We start from the raw sequence: 25,005 nt of genomic DNA on the forward strand, positions 1-25,005 counted from the left end.
TCCCAGTTGCTGGGAAGCCGGCAACTACATGAGCGGGACTTACTCCTGTTAAGCTTTGGTGAGTCTCCAGCTAGTCAAACAGCCCATAGCTTGAACATGAGGTGTTACTTTTGATAATTTATTTAATCTTTCTCTTGTTAGCCACTGTCTGCCTTGCATTGAATTTTATAATAAAAAAAGTTTCTTGAGACAGGTTTGTGTCTTCCTTGGGTGCTAACACCATGGTAAATGAATCAACAAGTGCATGAATTTTGTTCACATTAACTGCTGTTACTATGTTTCTGGGCTCAACTTAAGGAGTGGGAATGAGAAGTGATATTTAGCTTAATATCCTGTTTAGCTAGGTGACACGCCTCATCAGGTGAATTGAGGATCAAAGTGTCAGGTTATCTCGTAACAAGTGCATGATGAGCTTGGAATCTTTGTAAATTGTAAGAACTTTGTGGTGCATTGTTGGAAACCCCACTCATATGAGGGAGGTCACATGCCCCGAGCTGACTTGTATGAGGTGTCTTATACAGGGATGGGGTCAAATACGTACTTGTATTTGCAAATACACAAAAATCGATCTTTGTATTTTATTTGTACTTGAGAATGTTAAAAGTTGCATATTTGTATTTGAGTCTTGTATTTGCCATATTTGCTTCAAATGCAGTCAAATACATTCATATAAAACTGCTAATTTTATATGCCATTGTGATAAATACTGCCAATAGTGAATTTTACTTTTCTTCACAAATACAAGTTGGCATAGTTGGCATCTTGTCTACCACTCTCATTCAGTCCAGGGCTCTCATTTTTAAGGTAATTACCTCAGATTAGCATAATCATGCCTCCTTTAAGGTAATTTTAAGGTAATGGCATTTTTAAGGTAATTCTGAGGTAGTCCAAGTATCTGCAAGGTAATTCTGACATAATCAAATGTTGAGCCATAAATTAGGGTCAGTAATAATATGCCTTAGTTGTACCATATAAGTGGACAATATCAAATAATTGCAGTGAGTAATAATTTGATAACCCTGCCTGATTTTCTTCGCATACATCCTATACTGCACACATTGCCACACAGGGCCGGGCTGGCCACGAGTTTTCACGGTACCAATTATTTCCTTACATGAAAGAAATCTGTGACGGTGAATATGCAGATTTTGAGTGGAGACAGCTAGGTGCATGTACTGGCAGAGAAACTAAGCCATAAGACAATATTATGTATATCAGTATGCAGTACAGTCCGTGTATACATTATTCATGTCAAAGCTTACTATCACACTCACAGTGATGGAAGAGGCTAGGTTCAGTACAGTATGTGGTGTAAGTGGTGGAGGTGGCAGGGGCTGATGTTACTGATTGTCCCCCAAAGCATAGGGGGAGGTTGGGTTGGTTCGCAGGAAGTATGAACCAGTTAACCTAAGAAAACAAATAATTGGATTAGGTTAGCAAAATTTCAGTGTAAAAAAGTAAGAGTTACAGCATAAAATTATTTCATGTCTCTGGCCAGGCTGTCCTCCTGGTTTCATTATTCTGTATTTGCACTGGGTACTACTTTGGTGTTCAGTACTAATATTTAAATACTCAATCTCAAAATCATGTAATGCATAGTTTGTATGCTAAATTCAGTACAGTATTAATCAACGTCTTCCTCATAAAAATGATCTTAACCCTGATTCCCACCACCATTATACTTATCATTATCATCATCATCATCATCATCATCATCATCATCCATATCTCTTTTTTCCACAAAAGGACAGGATGAGGCAGGGTCCAGAGGACAAGAAAATACCTGATAGAAGAGGAACTAAGAAAAGTCTGCCCAGTTAAGTGGGCTGGAATCTCATTCATGTCTCTGTTGCTGCAGTAGTAGCTGGCAGTTAAAATATCATACTGCAACATGGTGTATGATTCCATAGGCAATGTCATGATAATCCATGGATGGTAAGTGGCCAGCAGATTTTGAGATGCTATAAAATTTCTTAACCCCTTCTTTTATGTATTTTGGTGGTAAATGGTGGCAATCATCATCTACTCACTAAATGCAATACTGCCTGCTTCTCCTTTCTCCTTTATCATTCTTTTTCCATGTCTGTCCTCCTCTCATTTTATTTCTTCCATCTGTCACTTCACTTTTATTACTCTTCTTTCCACTTCAGTTGCCTCTACACTGAGTGACAAGCCTAATGGTATCCTGTAACCTAGGAAACCATTACAATGCTGGGTGGTAGCCATATAACCAAAAAACCAGGTGATGTAGAGCTTACTATGCTGCCCCTGTTAAGTGGGTGGAGAGATGCAAATGTAGTGTCTAATCTGAAACCAAACCTCCACACTTCCCCACGCCTGACTGTCTGCCACAAGGGAACATCAGTTCACTGCATGGGACGGCCCTGTGGGGGTGGTTGCTTGCCTGTGGTTGATGGGTCTGCTCAGTTGGACAGACTAGGGTTACTCAACAGCACCAACAACTTATGTATATCATCCAATTAACATCATCCCATCTCATCTCATCTTTACATGAGAAACACGATGAAAACGACAATGACAATGATGATGCTGACTAATACCAGATGACTTTAAACAGCTTTGGGAAACATCTGCCAATGGAAAACAGTAGTACTAGCTGCAGTAATTTTAGACCTTTTTTTATCTGCACGGTAATCCCTCATTTATCTGACGTAACAGAGCCAAAGGCATGTCCGGGTAGTGGCAATGTCTGGATAATGAACAACATCCCACTTCTATACCCAGACCCTACCTATACCCAACCTCCAACCTATACCTAACCTATTTGTACAGTACCTATGCTTACTTGGCAGTGTTTTCCAGTCATTCAGCAATATTTGGACATCAAAACACACATAGGAATAGCCAAAGTACAGTAATGCTAAACACCAAGAAAACCATGAAAAAAAAAAAAAAACTGAAAACTAAAAAATAATATACCTGTACACTACTGTACTCGTATATGCAGTACCGCTCCTAATTTTGGCACTGTTTTCAAGTCAATCTGCCATAATTAGACATCAAAACACACATAGAAATATCCAAAATAATGCTAAACACCAAGAAAACCATAAAAAAAAAAAAAAACATTGAAAACCAAAAAACACCCTACCCATACACCACTGTATGTATGGTACTCCTAATTTTGGCACATTTTTCAGGTCAATCTGCCATATTTAGACATGAAAACACACACAGGATTATCCACATTAATGCTATACACCAAGGAAACAATGCATGAAAAACAAACATCCACAAAAAACCTTAGGACAGTTGGAAAATCAGTTATCCAACACCAATGATAGCTCCTGGGCCACAAAAAAAAATTCCATGGCCAAATATGCCACCAGAAATTAGTTCAATTGGTATAAACACCATCATCATCGCTGGTGTTTATACTATAAGATAAGCAAATAAAAACACAGAAAACTGATGAGTAAAAGTACAGAAATGCAGTGAGAATAAATAGTGGTTAAGGGTAAAACTTACCTTCAGGTAAGTTCCCACCATCTTAGTGCAAAATTCTGTCACCACCTTCCTAGAGTTAAGCATACATCTAGATGCAGAATTTCATGAGCTTTCTTGTAGTAACTTCAGGATTTTGATACAACCAATAGTATTTGAATAAATTGCAAAAAAAATTAAAAACTTACGAGTCAGTGCTATCAGCATGAAGGAGGGGAGGGACTGAGGGGGGAGCTGGGAGGGTATGGAGGAGGGAAGAGAGGCTGTGGGCAGGACTTTCACCCATCTGTCACGAGGCAGACGGGCACTTTTACATTTACCATACGTTTACTTGTGGTTTGCGGTCTGGTAGACACGTTGTGGCCATTCAGAAACAACTCCCAGTGACCGAGTGGCTTTGGACATTCGGTAGAGAGGCGGATGGCTGCTGTCACAGAACATGTACTCGTGGCTTGTGGTCTGTGTTTGATGCGTGGTGGCACCTGGGAGACTTAGCTCGGTGGCCAAGCAACTTTGGATATTTGGTGGGGATGCATACAGACATTTTGACACCGCCTGTGGGTTACAGTTGAATTACTTGGGTGCTGGAGGTTCGTTAGGAGTGATCAGACCAGTGCGTGACTTTGACTATTCAGTACAGGTGCAGACAGACATTTTAGCTCTGGTTGTGGGTTACAGCCTATTATCCACTCACAGCTTGAGCCCAGCAGCCAAAATACCGAATGTTTGAACATGTTGGCTGGCTGGCCAAAGTTCATGGGGACTTTTACATCAGGATAATAGCAAGTAAATTCGGATAATGGTTTAACAGAGCCAAGGTCCAGTATCTGAATAATGAACAGGTCCAGATACTGCATGTCCAGATAAATGAGGGATTACAGTACTAGATGGGCCACTTCATGATGTGCTCTGACTGAGCATACCTGCAGTACAACGACAAACCAGCAGACTCTACCAGGGACTCAGAATCTACAATCTTCCTCAGTGGAGCTGACTGACTGTCCCTGCCATAGGTCTGTTCAATCAGAGAGGATCTTCAGGTATTCCGAATGCAACAAGAAGAGTTAACAAAATATGATCCACTAATGACAGAAAAAGTTTTGACAATACAATTTTTTTTTTTAATCACTGTACTGTATATCAGTATTGGTATTGTATTGTATGTAAGCTCAGTAATTCTGAGCAGTCAGATAGCTGATTTATTTTTATTTTTTATTTTTTTATAGAACAGAGGAAGAAAAAACAAATTAATAAAAAAAAACAATTATCCATGTACCAGATTACTGGTGTCTTCCATTTATAAAATATCTGTAACAGTTGGACTTGAACAGCTGTAGGCTGAAGTCTGGAGGGAAACAACTCTGGGGAAGTAAGTTCCAGAGATGCAGTTTGGGGAATGAAAGAATTCTGATAGGCAGAAGTTCTGCAATATGGCTGAGTGATGTTCCAGTCATGAGCGCTACCAGCTGCCTGTGTAGCACGAGGGAAGGCATGGAGAGGTGGCACCATGGACACAACTTTGTCTGAGGATTTGCCATAAAAATATCCATAAAATAATGCAAGGGAGGCAACATTCCTTCTTACCTGTAGGGGAGGTAGTTTGTTTATAATAGCAAGGTTATTATTAATTCCAACAGCTTTGTTCTGAATTTTGTCTAGTTGTTTTAATGCAACCTCTCCACATCCATTCCACAAGGGTGACCAATATTCAAGCTGAGAGTGCACATGACTCTTGAAAATTATAGCTAACTGCTTGTCAGTGAAGAAGGTACGGACTCTGTACAGTAATTCAAGTTTCTTTGAGGTGGTTTTAGCAAGTGATCTGACATGAAATTTTTATGTTTAAGTCTGATATGGTATTTTTTTTTTGCTCATATACAGTATAGCATACTGAAAGCAGAATTACTGACCCTTGTTCTACATGGAAGCCCATGTTGAGACAGCCAAGTCCACAGGAGGTACAGTTGCCAGCAAAGAATGTATCCCAGTCTGAGCATGGCCACGAAGTGAAGGCTGGAGCAGGAGGTAAGGCAGCCAGACTCTCAACCCACATTGCTGTGGCCCGGGCATGACTACACCCACCTGCACAACACAACAGTAACACAAGAGATCAATAAATAATACAACACATAGTGCATTTAGCTACCTGGTAGCTGAAAGTGATCTTTCTGTAAACTAAAACTGGCTGATGATGACAGTGGGTATACTATCACTGTCTTCTTTTCTCCTCTGAATCTTGAGTTGTTTCAAAATAATACTGTACTGTATTACTTAGGGTATGTTCTACTTTTCAGTGTTTTCATACAGTAATAAAAAGAGTGAAATTATTTAGGTATGAATGGAAAAGTAGGAATGTGATGGTAGACAGAGTAGTTGGGGAGTAGGGTGTGCCTGCAGCAGTGGATGAGAATGGCAATGCTTTAGTGTACCCTTGTGCGGGGAGGGGGTTGGTGATAGCCACTAACCACTTTAGGCACAAAATGATCCACAGATATACGTGGCGAGCGATGAGAAGGGTGGGTGTTATGAATTGAATGAATGGAAGGCAATGATTGATTATGTGTGTGTGGATGAGAGAATGAGAAAGTATGTAATGGATGCAAGAGCATACAGAGGCTGGGGGAGTGGACTTTCTGACCACCACTTAGTGGTGATGGTGAAAGTCAGGGTTCAGGTGCAATGGAGGAACAGAAGAAGGGAAGGACTGGAGAAAGTAGTCCATATATGGAGGGTAGAAAGGTTGCAACAGGATGGAAAAAAGGCAGAATATGAGAAAAGTGGAGAAGCAACTGGGTAAATATGATTTGGGGCAGATGGGAGGGGTGGAAAGCATGTGCAAGATTTTCACAGAAGAAAGATGTGCAGCATGTGAGGTGGTTTGTGGAGTGAAGAGAAGACAAAAAGAGGTGCAAGGAACAGCATGGTGGAATGAAGAGGTGAGACAAGCTGTGGTGCAAAAATAGAATGCATATGAGTGGACAGGAAGCAGAGGCATGAAGGAAGTTGGGAGATGGAAGAGAAAGAGTTATATGCAGAGAGAAAGAGAGATGTGAAAAGATTAGTAAGAGAGAGTAAGAAGAGAGTGGATGAGGAATTTGGAAGGAATTTGAGTGTAACATGGAGGGAATGTAAGAAAATGCTCTGGGAGGAGGAAAAGAGAGTTACGAGGGGTGATTAGAAAAAAATGACAGTGAGTCCATAAACTTTTATTAGCATGAAGAACTATCAAACTATGACTCACATTCCTTCAAAGTACTCCCCTCCAACCTCTATGCAGCGTTCCATTCTCTTTCTCCACTTCATGAAGCAAGCGTGGTACTCTGAAGACGGTATACTTCGGAGTTCTGAATTGACGGTCCGTGCCAAGTCTTGGATGCGATGAAATTGCTTCCCAGCGATGGCAGATTTAATTTTTGGAAACAACCAAAAGTCACAGGGAGCCAGGTCAGGGGAGTAGGGTGGGTGGGGGAGCAGAGTCATACCTTGTTGTTCCAGGTACTGCATAGTGAGGCGAGCTTTGTGGGGTGCAGCATTGTCGTGGTGCAGCAAAAGGCGAGACCGACGGCAGGTTGGTGCGGTGTTGGCCTTGTGTTCCAAGACTTGTGGAAGGACCTGGTCTGTGTAGTATTGGGCTGTGAGTGTGGACTTTTCAGGCATCACATCCACGCATATTGGTCCTTGAGAATTGAAAAAGATGGTGAAAAGGCGCTTCCGGCTGCGAAATCCTTCCTTCAAAATCTGAGGTCGAGGGTCTTCATCGCTCAACCACACCATGTTTGACTGCTTGTCACGGGTTGTGAAGAATGAAATCCAACACTCATCTCCAGTAGCAACATCTGAGAACCGTTTTGGACCATTTGGTTCAAATTCAGCAAGCCAGACACGACAAATCCTCACCCGTTCAGCCTTTTGCTCATCAGTCAACAAATGGGGTATCCATCGACAACACTTCTTCCTCAGGTGTAATTGTTCATGCACGATGTCATATGCACTCCCATAACTGATATCAAGCTCCAAGGCTAAGAACCTAAGAGTTACAGTTGGATCCTCGTCAATGATGGACCGTGCACGGACAGTTGTTGCTTCGGTCACGGATGTCCGGGGACGTCCAGAGCGTTGTTCATCTTTCATTTCAGTTTTTCCTGCTGTGAAAGCACGAATCCAGCGGGAAACAGTTTCCAGGGAAGAAGTAGTGTCTGGATAAACTTGTAATAATTCCCCTCGAATCTCTGTTGCTTTCTTTCCCAGTTTCCACCTCGTAAAAATGTAGAACCTGCAGCCTTCTTTCGAGTAATCCATGTTTCTGGCCAGAGAGCAAAAACAAGAGTGAAGCATTCACTCACAACAATAAAACAAGAAAAGTCAGGTATACGGCGACAAGTTCAAACTCTTAAGGACAGACAACTCTGCACTCTCCTTGCTCCCCTACCTCCCATCATTCAAGGTTTTCATGTTATAGCACGAACTGTCATTACTTTCTGATCACCCTTCGTAGACAGGGTGATAAGAAGTTAGGAGGGGAGTGAAAGATAAAAACAGTAGATTGCTAGTGGAAAAGGGAGAAAAAGTGAGCAGATGGAGAGAACACTTTAAGGAACTGTTAAACAGAGAATGAAAGTAATGTGAGTTTAAGTGGTTGGGGAATGGCTGGGAGAAGGAGAGAGAGGTGAGAGGGGAGGAAGAGATCAGTAGGATGGAAGTAATGGAAGCAGTAAGGGAAGTCAAAATTGAGAAAGCCCCAGGAATTGATGAGGTGTGTGGTGAAATGCTGCTGCACGGGGGAGAGACAGAAGTAGGATGGATGTCAAAGCTGTGCAAATTGGCCTGGAAGGGAGGCAGGGTCCCGGAGGATTGGAAGTCAGGTATAATTATTTCCTTGTACAAAGAAAAAGGGGGAAAAGAAGTGTGTGGTAATCATAGAAGAATCTGTATTCTGGGTGTAACAGGAAAAATATATGGGAGGATACTTACTGACAGAGGGAAATGACAGATGAATTAGTTGGAGAAGAACAGGGAGGTTTTAGAAAAGGAAGAGTTTGTGTAGATCAGATATTCATTCTTAGGTCGATACTGGAAAAGTTTCTAGTGAAGGGAAAGAATTTGTATGCTGCCTTCATGGATTTGGAGAAGGCATATGACAGAGTCAATAGACAAGGAATGTGGAAAATACTGAGAATATTTGGAGTAAATGGGAAGTTGCTGAATGCTGTGAAGAGTATGTATGAGGGTGCTAAGGCTGCAGTGCATATGGATAGTGAACTGAGTGAATTTTCTGTCTGAATGTTGGACTGAAACAGGGATGTGTCATGTCTCCATGGTTGTTCAGTCTGTATATGGATGGGGTTATTAAAGAGATACAAGGTAGGGCAGTGGATGTTGAAGCAGCCCTAATGAACAAGGCCAGCATTTGGAAACTTTCTATACTGTTGTTTACAGATGATACTGTATTGTTATGTGAGGACAAAGGGAAACTTCAAGGCTTGGTGAATGAGTTTGGGAGAGTGTGTAAGAAATGGAATCTAAAGATGAATGTAGGGAAAAGTAATGTTATAGTGTCTTCGTGAGAAATGAAGTCACTGAATGTACAGTGAGGTTTGACGAGAAGGAAAAGGTAAATGTGAGTGCATTTAAGTACTTGGGTAGTGTGATGAGTAAGGATGGAAGTTTGGGGGATAGAGTGCTTGAAAGGGTACAACAGAGAAGAGGGGCTGCTGGTTTTTTGAAGGCAGTGATACGAAATAGGGAAGTGTGAATGGATGTAAAAAAAATCACTGCATGGAAGTATTGTGATACCAACTCTAACGAAAGGAAATGAAGCTTGGACCTTGCTGGAAGGACACAAGTCAAGAGTGAGAGCAGTGGAAATGGGTTATTTGAAAGGAGCATGTGGAGGTACATGGAGAGACAGACTGACAAATGAGAAAGTGAAAGAGCATTGTGGTGTGGATGTGCATGTCATAGAAAGTGCTAGGAGAAATACACTGAGGTGGTTTGGCCATGTGGAGAGGATGGAGAGCCAGAGACTAATGAGGAGAGTGTATGTGAATGAAGTGCGGGGGGGAGAGAGGGAGGGGGAGGCCAAGGATGAGATGAAGGGATGGAGAGGTATATGAGAGAGGAAGGTGTGAGCTGGGAGGAGGGCAGTGGAATGACGGGGGACAGGGCTTTATGGAGGCAATCTGTTTGTGACCACCCCTTACGGGATTAAGACGTCTGGCAATAGACTAATTATGATGATGTTTAGTAGCAGAGTTCTTTCTTCACACACTGCTGTGGTTTATTGGTAAACAGAGGTTCTCTATGTTTAGCATAAACCACAGTACTGTATTTAATGTCCATGACAAGCTGATAACACAGATTTAATTAAACATACTATCTTAATAATTTACACACAGTATCCTTAATAACCTTTCAGAATTATTATTAATTTTAACCTAAGCTTAATTAGATTTAATAAGGCATTTATATAGAATATTAATTAATTAAATTACAGTTGGTGAGCTTAAATTTTACACTAGGTATGATAAAGCAATAAAGAGCTTCATTAAAATGATCACAGAATAAAGATATAAGCTTGAACAGAAAACATGTCCCATGATTCCTTGTACTATACAGTGTTCGAAATAGGACACTGTACTGGAAGTGAGGGAGTCATCACCCTTAAAAGTAGTGACCTTGTGAGGAGGGGGGGTAAACAGAGTAAGCCTTTACAGCTGAGTGCTGTGAGCCCCCTGTGGGAAAAAAATAAGTTATAATATCTGAGCAATATGAGGCCCTTTCCAGTGGATAATGTACAGTATATCCAACCATTTTCTAATGTTCAAATGCAGTATTCCAAATATAATTTACTTTGTCATCATTAAACATGTATGATAACAATGTGTCATCTTCACACTTTCCCCAGAATAGTAAGCTTTAGGAAAGTTTAATTCCTAATTTTCTTGCACATGAGATGTTGCCATATTTCACAGACTGAAGCTAGATTAGCTAAAAATTATCATGTGATAAGTGCTGGGACAATATTATGAACTTAGCAACTGTTCAAATTTCACAATGTAATGAACACTAGCAGTGAATTGTTAGTGAATTGTTCTCTCCTACACCATCCACTCACTTGATGTAGTGCTGTTCTCAGGTGTCTGCCCATTCCTTTCTTCCCTTCATTTTTCCTTCCTCTCTATTCTGTCTTTGTTTCCTTCATTCCTCCTCCTCCTTGTGCCTACAGGTGACTTTACACTTCCTCTTCTGTCTTCTTTTCCTTCATTCTTTCCTCTTCCTTCTGCCTATGGGTGACTCTTCACTGAGTGACAAGCCAAATGATTTCCTGTATCCCAGGAAACCATTTTCTATGCTGGGTGGTAACCAAATAACAAAATTATGGTGCCTGGTGGTTTAGTAGGTAATTAAGGCACTCCAATCAGATTAAGCCTGTGCAGGTTTGTATCCAAAGGGTGGTAGGGGTTTATTACTCACGTAATGCCATTCGGGGATGAGTGGGGCTGGTCACTCTCACCTTAAATGTCAGGACCAACTTGCCTAGCCCCGGACTCCTATGCTCCTCATGGGGTGCCACAGGATTGGATGATGATGAAAATATTAAAGGCCAACAATATTACATACTTGGCAGTTTGCTAATTCTTCACAATGTGATGAGCACTGGCAACAGTTGCATGTGAACTGTTATGTTTCCTTATTATATATTTTCAAAATGAAAATACTAAAGTCTATGTTTTTATTCAATGACTGAATACATACTTTAGATAAATAATGTCCTTGTAATAACAATGAACATATTTAACGGGTCTTATTAGGACCCACACCGAACTCTCCTGAACAGTCTACTTCCATGGGTCTAAAATGTATTTGGGAGGTCATGCAACCCCCCCCCCTTCAACCTTACCACATTTTGAACAAGGGTGCTATACTCACCAAACAGGTCCAGCCAATCACCAATGTCATTTTCAGGTGTGATGACACAGCCTGGCTGGTGTTTCCCACCATTGGGGTAGAAGTCAACATGGCCTACAGGCTTGAACAGACCAATACATCCCTGCCAAAATACAGTACAGAAAAACTCACTATAATGGACAAATTGGGGCCCAAGCCATTCCGAAAAAAGCGAAATTACAATAAAAGTGACATCCAGACTTCCCCCTGCATACCTGGACTTTTTCTAATAGACATTACTCCAGATTGCACCAACAGTTTTTAAACTGTTTTCACTACCATTGCAGTACTGTACTGCATTATACATTCAACTACAATAATCAAATAGTATAATACAGTATATAATATGTTACACTGATAAACATGTCTTTTAATTACCTTACTGCAGTGAACATAGTTGAAATGGCCAGGTAGTCCGCATTGCTTTTGGCTTTATCAGACTTTTTCCAGTATATAAGAATTTAGTCCAGTAGCTCCTCGATACCGATAAATGCAAATTTCGGTCTATTGAAGTCTGTTATACCGAGGTTTTACTGTGTATGTATTCATTTTAGAGAAAAATGGTCCATCCATCATCCAATTGTACTTTGCCTCATTAGGAGCATAGGAGCCCGGGGCTAGGCAGTTGGTCCCAACATTTGAGATAAGAGTGACCAGCCTCACTCATCCCTGAGCGGCACTACATGAGCAATCAGCCCCAACCACCCCTTGTATATAAACCCTCACTGGTTCAATCAGATTGGAGCGGAATAATTACCCATTAAACCACCAGGCGCCAAAATTTGGTTACGTGGTTACCACCCAGCGTAGCAAATGGTTTCCTGGTGTACAGGAAACCATATGGCTTGTCACTCAGTGTAGTCACCCACAGGCAGAAGGAAGAGGAAAGAATGAAGGAGAGAAAGACAGAAAAGGGAGTGTAAAGTTACCCGTAGGCAGAAGGACAAGGAAAGAATGAAGGAATGAAAGACAGAGGAAGATGGAAGGAAAGAAGGATGGAGGAAAGGAAAGGGCAGACACCCGACAGCAGCACTACATTGAGTGAATGGATAGTGAGTGCCCCCACCTAGAAAAATGGTGATGTAAATAATAAAAATTTAATGAATATCTTTTCCTTGCTAAATCATCATTTTTACTTTGTTTTTTTCTGTTTTCTATTTTTACTTTTGATGGGAAAATCTCTGTGGTAGGTGGGGGCACTCACCATCCACTCACTTGACGTAGTGCTGCCCTCGGGTGACTGCCCTTTCCTCTCTTCCTTCCTTCCTTCCTCCTCTGTCTTTACTTCCTTCATTCTTTGCTCTTCCTTCTGCCTACAAGTGGCTTTATGCTCTCTCCGCTGTCTTTCTTTCCTTCATTCGTTCCTCATCTTCTGCCTATGGGCGACTCTACACTGAGTGACAAGCCAAATGGTTTCCTGTACACCAGGAAACCATTTACTATGCTAGGTGGTAACCAAATAACCAAATTATGGTGCCTGGTGGCAATTAAGGTGCTCCAATGGGATTGAGCCTGTGCAGTTTTCTATCCAAAGGGTGGTTGGGATTTACTGCTCACATAATGCCATTCAGGGATGAGTGAAGCTGGTCATTCTCATCTTAAATGTCAGGACCAACTCTCCTTGCCCCAGGCTCCTATGCTCCTCATGGGGCAACACAGGATTAGATGATGATGATGATGATGATGATGATCATGGAAAAATCTGTAACAAAGCTGTTCTTATCTTTTGAAACTAAACAGAGGGGGAAGAAAGTCCCAAGTACAATATCCTTCCTGTGGGGGCATATTTAGGCCTGTTCTTCCATATCTTTCTTTGTCCCTTTTTGACATCTAGGGAATACAAAATATGGAAGACATTCTGTCTCCCATATCTTCACAGAGGAATCATTTTTACTCTACTCACCAGGTTGAGTAATAAAAAAATACTTTCATCACTGTCACTGTTAATCTCTTGCTGTCTCCAGAAAACTTCCAAACAGGATACACGGCATGTGGCAAAAATGCAGCCAGGCTACACTCTCCACAAATATCTCTTTCACTTTAACATTTCCTCTTCTTTCTTGCCAGAGTGATGTTCCAATCTCTACTTCTATACCACATACTGTAACGAATTTCTCTTCTCTTAGTACCCATAATCACTTTCAAAGTTATCTTTGATATTCCATTTATGTATCTTCATTGAATACCGGGTATGTGGATACAGTACTTTGATATAAAGTACAGTGTATATATTATCTTATTTAGAAAACAAAAGCAACAATTCATATTTCAGTATACAGTAAATAGTCTTTGCAACTATGTTCATCAAAATAATCTACATCACATACTTTTTCATTTATGCTGACTTAATGTAAACAATCAGCAACAGTAATATGCGTATATGTAGACAGTTTTGAGAAGGAGGTCCTAGGCATCAGGTTCCCAGTCCCTGGGACAACACATAGACCCTGTCTTAATGATGGTTGAGGCTTCATTGAAGCCAAATAGTGAAAGCAATAGCCATGTAACCTCAAGGCATAAATAAAGTGTTTACAAAGTTTACAAGGATGGAAGACAATTCAAGCACTAATTCATTTCATTCATTCATTCATTGCCAGACGCCATGTATCCCAAACGGGGTGGCCAAGGGCTTAGAGTTAATTGTTTTACAGGGAGGGGCACTAATCCTCCACCAACCCCACTTGACACGTAGGGATGCCAACAGCATCTGGTGTTCCCCGGCGGTCACCCATCCAAGTACTAACCAGACTAATTCACTTGAGGATATTAATTCTTTGTGCTATTGGTTTCTTAACATTGTACTCAACTGAGTACAAAAGTCCTACAAGGGTCAATTTTTTTTTTTTTTTTACAATACAGCTCTTCATAGACTGCATATAAAATGATCTATGAGTAACCATACCTCAAGTATAGATCCAGAGTTGGCATGCATGATGTCAACAAAAGCAGCATCAGACTTGTCAATACGTTGGTCAGGAGACTTGGTGTAAAAGAAGGGTCCAGCTGGGTCCAGGCCTAGAGATAAGAGTAAACATATGACACACTCACCAGACATCTACTGTATAAGTGGCAGTGTACAATATTCTTACTTATACATCAAAGTATATCACTATATTTTTAGTATTGAAATTAGGTAGTTTTCCTGCTGAATCAGCTCTGATGAATAACTGGGAATCTAAAAGAATGAACATTACATTTTTTTTTTTTTTTCTGATGAAGTCAACTGTATGAGTGAAAGCAATGACAGCCAAATTAGCCAGAATAAAATAAAGACATCCTTGAGATTAAATGCTAAAGGAGTGGTAATGTTTGTCATAACTCTGCAAACCTGATGGGAAGTGGGAATGAGTGTCATACCTGTAACTCTGGCGATGATGCCTGAAGTGACGTACTTGCCAGTAAGGCCAGCAGTGTGGGCGCCCAGAGAGTGACCAGTGATGTGCACCTGTGATGCCTGCAGTCCAACAATGCTGCCCAGCCAGTCTATGAAGCCAGCTGTGTAGTTGGCTGTCTGGATGAGTGGTAGGGTTGTTTGTAATACAATGAACATTCAGCTTTTGTGAGTGCCTAAAGGAAAAATGCTTTGTGGGTGGTTTGCTTGTAAGGTGGAGCTGAAAATATCAAAGGTTTAAGTGGTAATAAATATATGTGTGTCCCAAGAATTTTGAAAGTGTGAATAACTGAGAGAGCCTACCATCCACTTACTTGATATGTGCTACCTTCAGATGACCTCACACTAAGTGACATGCCAACTAGTTTCCCGTATCCCAGGAAACTATTTACTACAATGAGTGGTAATTAAATATTGAAATTGAAGTATACTGGTCTAGTGGGTTAAGGCACTGCAGCCAGATGGGACCTGTAAGAGTTTACATCCAAGGGATGGTTTGAGTTTTTGGGTTTAATGCCCACATATCACAAAGGGGTCAGTGAGCCAGGTCACGCTTGCCTTAAACATCATGACAAAGTAGCCTAGTCATATCCCTATGCTCCTGATGAAAGCAAAAGGGGGGGGGGGTGACATATATGAATTATGGGTGAATGGATCTCTGTCCACAGAATTTTTGGATGAATGGATGTGTGTTGCATGAGTCTTTGAAGGCATGAATGCATGAATACTTGTATTTCCTAGGTACTGTATTTTGAAGGCTTGAGTGATAAATGAATGGGTATGTGATCTATTTCATTGGACAGTGAGTAGTTCTATTGCTTTCCTACTTACCCTTTTGCTATATATGAACCCTCCCACTCTATTCATTAGTTGGAAAGGGTAGTGATGATGATGATGATGATGATGATGATGAAAAAGTAAGTGAAGATATTTAACCCCTTGGCTGCTGACATTTATCATGACTAAGCAAAACTGTATGACATTAACTTGAATGGAATACAGTGACTGTTTTGCAGCAAACTGATTAACAGTATTTGTTACCGTAAAACGCCATAACTTCGGACATTTTTTATGTGTTTTAATGAATAACTCCTTGTAGAATGGTGCAATTTTATTCCTGTTGGTGTCATGTGGTAGCCAGGGAGAGTACCTACTAAATCCATATATTTAAAAAAATTAGCCAAGCTAAACTTGTGCTTTTTTTTTTTCATTTTCAAGTGTCCAAAGTTAGGAACAAATTTTCTAACTTCGGACAGCTCTTCCAAACTTCGGACATCCATGTATTTTCCCTTTAAACATGAGAATGGTTAATGGGATCTATCTCTGGACACACTGGCCAAACTTCGGACACTTGAGAAGTTTTTAAAAAATGTAAAAAATAATATTGGGCACTCGTGACCAGAGTTATACATATATATAGAGAAGTATCCCAAAATATCTTCTTTTTGAAGCTCGTAATTTCATATCACATTAAATTGCATCATATCACATTGTAGTGAGGTATTCTGGCTGTAAATAGAACTAAGAACTATTCACGAACTTTTTGAGATGAAAAAATAAAATAAAAATGCACTGCATATACCCAAAATTGTAAGAGGAACTGTCCTCATTTTCCTAAACAAAACTTCACTTAATTATCAAGTATCTACCTCATTGACTCAACAAATGCATACCGAAATAACATAATATGATGTTGAACATTTCTTACAGGTTCTAAAGACACACACACACACACACACACACACACACACACACACACACACAAATCAACAGACACACGCACACACTGGCACATGTTATGAAGGCACCATGGAACATATTAACTGTAGCACATCAGTACAAAAAACTATTCCTTAACTACCAGTATAAAATACTGTAACAAAATATATAGTATCACTTTTTTCTTTAAAATAAACCTCATTACTGGTTAAGGCACCTTATTGGCAATAACTTTGGTACTGGTAGTACTGACTATGGTATCTTACAGATCTGTATCAAAATTATTATCATTACTTAGGCCAAAGGTTCACATCTACATCAAAAATCATCCTTTGCTTTCGGTCAAGTGTTGGTTCTGGTAACACCTTCAGTATATCCTCTTTGTCTATGTCACTGCTGTCATCAACCATTGGGTATACAAATGTGTGAGGTGTACCCTGAACGTGTTTGAGAAACCTGACATGTATTTCTGGTTTTACCTTAACAATGATAGCAATATAATGCCTATATCTGTCTTTGGTATCAAAGGGAACCCTCACAACTACCCAATCTGAGGGAACAACTTCATCCCCAATAATCTGGGTAGAGGTGACTGTCAGGGGAGATGCTTGTGCTTCATGGTTGGGTGCAGATGTGGAAGTGGAAGGCTGTGCTGCTATCTCTGCTGTATCCTCTTGTGGCTGCAGTGGCTGGGGTTGTGGATCATCAACTTCACACTCTTCTTGCTGGCTCTCTGTTTCATTTTGTAGTGCCCTTGTAGTAATACTCATGCCCGGTGACACATTCAACCTTTTCTTTCGCCTTGGTTTCGCTATAGCTGGACTTGAGCTTGACTGACTGGTTCCATGCCTCATGTCCTTCAACAATTCCAACACTGAGCTGTCTAAGGCAGTACTGGTAGATGGTCCTGGTGTACCAGTATCAGCTGTATCTTGGACTGAATCTTCTGGAAGTCTTGAGATGGATTTCTGTGGATCAAGAGGATAAATGCCGCACTTCCTAAACCCACTACGTAGGTTGTCAGCAATGGTCCCTTTAACTTTATCCACCAGTTCGGTCAGTAGTGCTGGGAAGCAGTCTTTAGGTAATGAAGCACTCAGCCTACCAACAGTAGTTTTCTTGAAGTTCTCGAGGATCTTACGCCAGTGCACTTTTAGAGGCCGGAACACAGCAACATCGAGAGGTTGTGTCACGTGCGTGGAGTTAGGTGGTAAGAGAAGAAAGGAGATATTACGTTTCTCACTTGACTCAATAACACTGGGTGATACATGGCTTGCCAAGTTGTCTCCTATAATGACAGCTCTACCTGTCCTGCGTTTAGCATAGGGGAGGATAATTTTGTGGAACCAGTCATCGAATGAACACGAGTCGAACCATCCACTGGGGGACCTATTGTATAGTGTTCCAGGAGGGCCCCCTTCAGTCCAGGTATCGTAAAGATGGATAGCTTTATACACTACATATTGAGGGAGTAACACACCAGATGCAGTTCCAGAGAACATAATAGATATTGAGGATTTTGTTGAGTTCATGATTCTCTCTGGATATTTAGTGCCCCGCCTCACTATGACTTTCTTTTTACCTGGATCATCAGTAAGATTGGTCTCATCAAAATTTATTATGTTCTCTGGAGGCACACCTTCTAGTGATTTTTTCAGGTTACTGTAGAACTCGGCTAGCATGGCTCTTGTCACTCTGGCTCTGTCAGTCTTTATATTCTGGGACAATCGTCTACTAAGGGTTTGTTTGTGGCGCTTGAAGAAGGAATGGGCCCATTTAACACCAGGTACATTATTACTGAATCGTGACACAACAACCCCTCGTTTGTCTAAATATGCTTTCACTAACATCCTCAAGTCCAAATTGTCGAGTGGGAATCCCCATTCTGCCAATGTGAGGATTCTCTGACACACCAGTAACTCTTCATCATGGCTCAATGAAGTATTACGTCCCACTTGTTTGCAATGTTTTTGTATCAGGTAATCATGTAATGTGCTCTTTTTTAATTTATATTTTTCAGCTGCTTTGCGCACACTCATGTTCTTGTTATTTATGTCATCTTTAGCCTTTTCCAGGGCACTTTTGGACACTTTACTTGTGTAGGCTCTTTTCCTCTTTATAGGAGATTTCGCTGTTTTAGCCATGTTTTTCTGTTTATATAATTAGCATCACTTTACCATTAATATTATTGTCTGTCCGAAGTTTGGACTTTATTTGGCTCAAATAATTTGTCTGTCCGAAGTTAGGAATTTTTTCTGCAAAATAAAGAAATATTCATTAAAGCAGGCATAGCAAGATTATCCATGCATATATTTTGAAACAGTTTACTTCCCAGTACTTACAGCACTTTTCTACATATAATCGTACTGTTCACTTTCTTACAATTGAAACTGTTTGTTCTGTGTGAACAAAGTTTTGCAGGGTAAGAAAATTCAGTAATTTTTTCCAATGGATTCATGAATTTTTTTCACCCACACATATTCAAGCCAGTTTAATAGGATTAATACATAATAGTATTAGAGGATTACCCTACCTACCCACATCATTATTTTTTGCAAATATCGCACTCTCTTCCAATAAACTTGAATTATTACATTTTTTTGCGAAATGTCCGAAGTTTGGACGCCGTCCGAAGTTATGGCGTTTTACGGTACTTGATTTGTTCTATTTGCAGTACTTCCAGAAACTGACAAATGAGTTTGCTCTGGATGCACATACTGTATTTATTTCCTGTAACACACATACACCTCCATTCACATCACAGCAAGTCCAGCTAATGGTAAAAAATGCTAAACATCAAAAGTAGCAGGACCATATCGGATCACAAAATTCATCTGAAACATCTTGACTCACTTAACTTCATTAAGACTCAGTAACAAATCCCCAATATTTGGAAAAAAGCAACCATCATCCCTGAACTAAAACCTGACAGGCCATCCAAGAGCCTATCACCATTTAGTCCAATATATCTGCTCTGCACATTATCACCATCCACTGTGTCTGATTCCTAACATGGGTCTTGACCCAAGCACTCCAACACCACACACTTTTCCAGTTGGACTGCTTATCTTAAATGGTTTCAACAAGAAACAGTCACCATTAAATATCATAAGGTAATTGGTTTGTTTTTATCTGATGGAAGTGGGCCATTGACAACTTTAAAATTAACTTGTCATTTTATGAAATTAGCTGAGCCTTTGAAAAGGTGTAGAAGTCTCCCTGCTTACCAGTCCAGCTGAGCCTCTCCCCCCCCCTCTCCCATCTGACTACACTTGGGCATCAACTAATTTGAAAGGCATTTAGTGTCTTTGTCAGGTTTGAATACATGCACTACAGAAGGAATAGTCACAAACAATGCTTTCAAAACTGTGCCAAAACCTATACTAATATATATATTAAATAAAAGGCCCTGAACAAAGAGTTGGAAGACAGTGACAGAAAGTTGTTTGTCAACTTCCTCTTATAGGGAGACAAGCCCATGTTTAACCAGAATTCTATCTATCTATCTATTGCCAGACACCATAATCCAATAAGGGGTGGCCATTTGACTTTGAGTTATTTGTTTTACAGGGAGGGGCACTAAACCTCCACCAACCCACTTGTTGACACGTAGGGAGCACATATGGTTTGGTTATATGGTTACCACCCAGCGTTGTAAATGATTTCTTGGCTTACAGGAAACCATTTGGCTTGTCACTCAATGTAAAGCCACCTGTAAAGAAAAGAAAAGTAATAAGAAGTGACAGGAAAGATGGGAGAAATAGGAAGAGAGGAGGGCAGGCACAGAAAAAGAACGATAAAGGCTAAGGAAGTAGGCAGCACTACATCAAGTGAGTGGATGACAGTCACCACCACCTACCAGAATTCAGAATTATAGCTCTAAATTAAGAATAATACTCAGTGGTGCCCCATACAATTAAGTTCTCACACCTTCACCTTTTAACCATTTATTCCATGACCTACCTATCCAGCCTCCATATGTCTACAATGTGCAAATATATCTCTCGGGTACATGTGATTCATAAATACTGTATGCTGATATCCACAAGGGAAAAAGGAAACACAAAAATATCCAGAACACTTTCATGTACAGTAGACCCTCTCTATATTGAATCAATTGGTGGGACGTCTGATCTGATAAAACAGATAATCTGGTAAGTTGGATGGTCTTCCCTTGAAGTGGGATTTCAAGCACTTAATGGAAAATAAATGATTGAAATAGCATATTCTAGTACTAAAAATGAAAACTATACCCCTTTTACACTTATTTGGCCCATAATTTCACATCCTTATCATAGCACCTCAGTACTTCTTCATGACCAGCCCAAACGGGTGGAAAGAACTGCCGCCAGCGTTGGTACTGTAACTGTGTTCTGAGTCGCCTTGCACATGAGATGCAATGTGATTTGATTTGGTGGGCCAGAGTTGTCTGAAAGGTCCACATGGTTTTTCCCACTTACTGGATGGTATACGGTATATACAACAGTTTGTCCGGGGACCTCAGAGTGTGTTAAATCTGATACTCAGTCTAGCAGGGCATGGTAAAGCAATAGTCTATTGTATTCACATTTTCAGGGGAGAACAAAATTCATGTCTATATGCTGACATTTTTGAAGGTCTTCACAAAACATGCATGTGTAAAGCTTTTTTCATCTGTTTATGGCATTTACAGCACCACCAGTATGTCTGCAGGTAACTTGGGGCATTTTTTTTTTTTTAACAGCTGTGTACTTATATTGTTGCAAATCCTACTTAAGAGCTTGGGTTTGAATTTGAAGTATTCCACCTCCTAGGTCAGCTGCAATTCAAGGCTAACAATTTCAGCCTACCCCAGAGAATAGACTGTAGTTTTCTGGAAGAGACATGTATGTGCAATAGTCTCAGTCCTAACTTTGATTTGCCTCGGAGTGATATGCACAGCCAGCTACTAGGCTTTTGGCCTCACACCACTCCCATGGCAGTACCTCCCAGGGATGATGATAACCATCCACCTCTGCCCGGAATTGTGCAAAGTCTGTCCTTCACTCAGCTAAAAATAATTTCACTTGTGCTAAATGCTTTGAGCTTTCTAACTCAGATTCTTCCCACTCCTTCTGGCACCTTACCAAAATTCTTTTTAACAACTTTACTTCATCATCCTTCCCTCCTCTTTTTTGTTCTGATGACTCTGTAGTTGTTTCTTCTACTGATAAAGCTGGACTCTTTGCTCAGACTTTTTCCTCCAGTTCCACCTTAAATGATTCTAGTGCTGTTCCTCCATCACTTCCCCCCTCTGACTTCCTCATGGCTGACATTAAAATTTCTTCAACTGATGTTTTCTGCCATCACTGGCCTCAGTACTAACAAGGCATATGGACCTGATGAGGTCCCCCTCTGTTGTCCTCAAGAACTGTGTTTCTGTCCATACACTCTGCCTAGGTAAACTCTTTAAACTCTTTTGCCTTTGTCTGTCAGTTTGTACCTTTCCTTCTTGCAGGAAGTTTGCTCTCATTCAGCCTGTCCCAGAAAAGGGTGGCCATTCCCAGCCCTCCAATTATTGCCCAATTACTTTAACATCCTGTATTTCTAATGTTTTTGAATCTATTCTTAATGAAAAAATTTTTAAAGCACCTTTCCTATCATAATTTTTAGGATCATCAGTAAGGGTTCCACCTGGGATGATCCACTGGTAATCTTCTCACCAACCCTTCACTCTCATGGTCATCCTCCTTTCGGGACATTGGTGAAAGCATTGCCATCGTACTTTACATCTCAAAAGATTTTCAGTCAAGTCTGGCATAAATCTTTATTTCCAAACTTCCCTCATACAGTTTCTATCCTTCTACTTGTGTCTTCATCTCTAGCTTTCTTTCTGGTCGGTCTATAGCTGTTGCAGACAGCCACTGTTCTTCTCTGAGGGCTATCAATAGTGGTGTTCCTCAGGGCTCTGTTCTATCAATAACTCTCTTCCTTCTATTCATCAATGACATCCTAAGCTGTACATCCAATCCTATTCACTCATACGTTGATGACTCCACCCTTCACCTTTCCATCCACTTCCTGCAGCATCCATCTCAGCAGTTACTTCAACAAACAAGGGATAAGGCTATGGGACACTTAATGTTGGACGTGGGTCACATCTCTAACTGGGGTAAAAGTAATCTTGTTGTTCTTAATGCATCAAAAACTTAGTTCTTACATTTTCTGGCCCATAAAATCTTCCACAGGAGTATCCTCTAATTTTTAACAGTACCCAACTCAATCCTGCATCACCTATGAACATGCTTGGGGTTTCATTCTCTCAGGATTCATCTCAGAAAGATCATATTACCTCTCTTGTAAAACCTGCTTCCAAGGAATTAGGTGTGCTAAGCTGATTCCGTGCCTTCTTGACCCCTGCACAGTTGTTGTCTTTATCTATCTATCTATCTATCTATAGCCCAACGCCCTAATCCCGCAAAGGGTGGCCACAGACAAAATGCCTCCAAGTCGCTCTGTCACCCACCATTTGACTACCCTCCCCTCAACTCACCCCCCCCTCCCTCATATACCTCTCAACTCCATCCCTCCACCTCATCCTCGGGGTCTATACACGGGTTTTACTCACCTGTGTCGAGTACAACTCTCATGTGAGGAGCCTTCCCACATGCAGCTCTTCTCAACAGGGTGGGGTCAAAGGCTTTTCATCTCATTAACTCTCCTCCTCTTACTGGCTCCTTTCAACCCCTGTCTCTTTACCACACTGTTGCATCTTTTCCTCTTTTCTATCACTACTTCAATGGTCACTATTCCTCTGAACTGTCTGCTTGCATCCCTCCACTACTATGGCGGTGAGTAGCACCCATCTAGCAGCAAACTCTCATCCCTTTTCTGTCCAACTCTCTAATGCACGAGTTAACTACAGTATTACCCCCCAGTACTTGATGTTTGCAACAGATCAGCTCTGGAACTGTCTTCTTCTGTCTGTATTTCCTTGTACCTACGACCTCCAGTTTTTTAAATAGGCATCTTAAAATGAACGGATATTTAATTTGGCTCTCTGTTAATTTATTTTTTCTTGGATGGAGGAATCTAGCAGGCTTCTAGTCTTTGGGTCCTTCTTCTTTACATAAAAAAAAAGGCACCTCCTTTTGCAGCAATACAGTCCCATGCTAGACATCCATATACTCGTTGTCATTTCTGTATGTCTGAGCCTATGAATATCCTCAACCTTTGCTGCCCAGGTCTCACTACCATACAGCATTACACTTCTGACACACACTGCATACAAAGATCCATTAGCATGGAGGGATAGCCCTCTCAATGTCAGGAGGGACAACAGCTCCCAGAACTTCTTTCAATCTCTCCTTACTCTAGCCACAGAGGTAGCTCCAACCCCACCTCCAACATATAATAATGTCTCCCAAATAACAAAACTCTTCCACACACTCAGAAGACTCACTAGCATGATCAACTCATTCACGTGTGACATCTCTTATGCACCCACTTATCACAACTACTGCACAAGATGGAGATTCTTCCAACACCCTTGTGGCAAACCACACATGGCCACTCTCCCTTTGCTCTGACAGTACTGCTGCCAGCCCCAGTTATCATCTTACAACAGTTGCAACATTATAAGATTTCATACATGATTTTGTTCCAAACTTAAAATTGGTCAGGAGTGGACAAAGCTGGTAATAATTTGATAATGAATGTTTATTACTGGTACAACATTACTTACCCTGTAGGCATTCTTAACTGCATAATTATACCATGGTGCCATGACAAGTTTCTTCCAGTCCACTGAGATGACATTGCAGTCATACTGCCTTAGAAGTTCTGTTGGGGATGAATGAGTATACTGTACAGTATTCAGTATATTATATCAGCTGCTATTAATTTCATGCTTAGGTCTTTCATTACAAAGTTTTTAAAAATTCTTATTACTACCAAACAATATTATTCAGCTTGAGGTAGACCTCTCAGCCTGAAGGGTCAGTGCATGCACTATGTACTCTAAAAGCATTTCTCATTCTTCATTAACACTACCATGGTGAGCAGTGGTGAAATGGGGCATAACTTATGACTAAATGGCATGAATGCTGGCATGATAATCCAGTGATTCACTGTGGAGTGAGGTTGATTCTTTTAGTATACATTTAGTCTCTGTTACTAAGATATTGTACAAGGATTCCAATTAGTTGTTGCTGTTGTTGCCCCAGTCCATCCGGGCAAGAAGATTTGTCAACCACAGGCAATCAACTGCTCCTGCAAGGTTGTCCTGTGTGGTGAACTGATGCCTCCTTGTGGCTGACAGCACCTCACTACAGTGAGGCACAGGGTGGCTGCAGCATTTGTGTCATTCCACCCAGTTAACAGGGGCACCATAGCAGGCTCCATTTTACCATGCAATTTGGTTATATGATTACTACCCAGCAATGTAAATGGTTTTCTGGGTTAGGGAAATCATTAGGCTTGTCACTCAGTATGCAGCCACCAAGAGTGGAAAGAAGATAAAAGTG

The 25,005-nt window shown here is 40.8% G+C and overlaps 1 protein-coding gene across 1 annotated transcript in view; it reads right to left on the reverse strand.

Annotated features, from left to right (window-relative positions):
• Positions 1-1,227: 1,227 nt before the first annotated feature.
• The window catches only part of LOC145413801 (pancreatic triacylglycerol lipase-like), a 76,914-nt gene continuing 53,136 nt past the window's right edge, over positions 1,228-25,005 (reverse strand). Inside the window, exons 4-9 of the mRNA XM_080283459.1 lie at positions 24,225-24,322; positions 14,770-14,923; positions 14,315-14,427; positions 11,395-11,515; positions 5,376-5,547; positions 1,228-1,407 (exon numbers count right to left, since the gene is read on the reverse strand). Coding sequence (XP_080139585.1) covers positions 1,341-1,407; positions 5,376-5,547; positions 11,395-11,515; positions 14,315-14,427; positions 14,770-14,923; positions 24,225-24,322 — 725 coding nt within the window. The 3' untranslated portion in view covers positions 1,228-1,340. The remainder of the gene's footprint in view (positions 1,408-5,375; positions 5,548-11,394; positions 11,516-14,314; positions 14,428-14,769; positions 14,924-24,224; positions 24,323-25,005) is intronic.

The sequence above is a fragment of the Coenobita brevimanus genome, chromosome 97 (genome assembly GCF_032717465.1).
Source record: "Coenobita brevimanus isolate Jiangsu-jjx chromosome 97, ASM3271746v2, whole genome shotgun sequence".
NCBI lineage: Eukaryota > Metazoa > Arthropoda > Malacostraca > Decapoda > Coenobitidae > Coenobita > Coenobita brevimanus.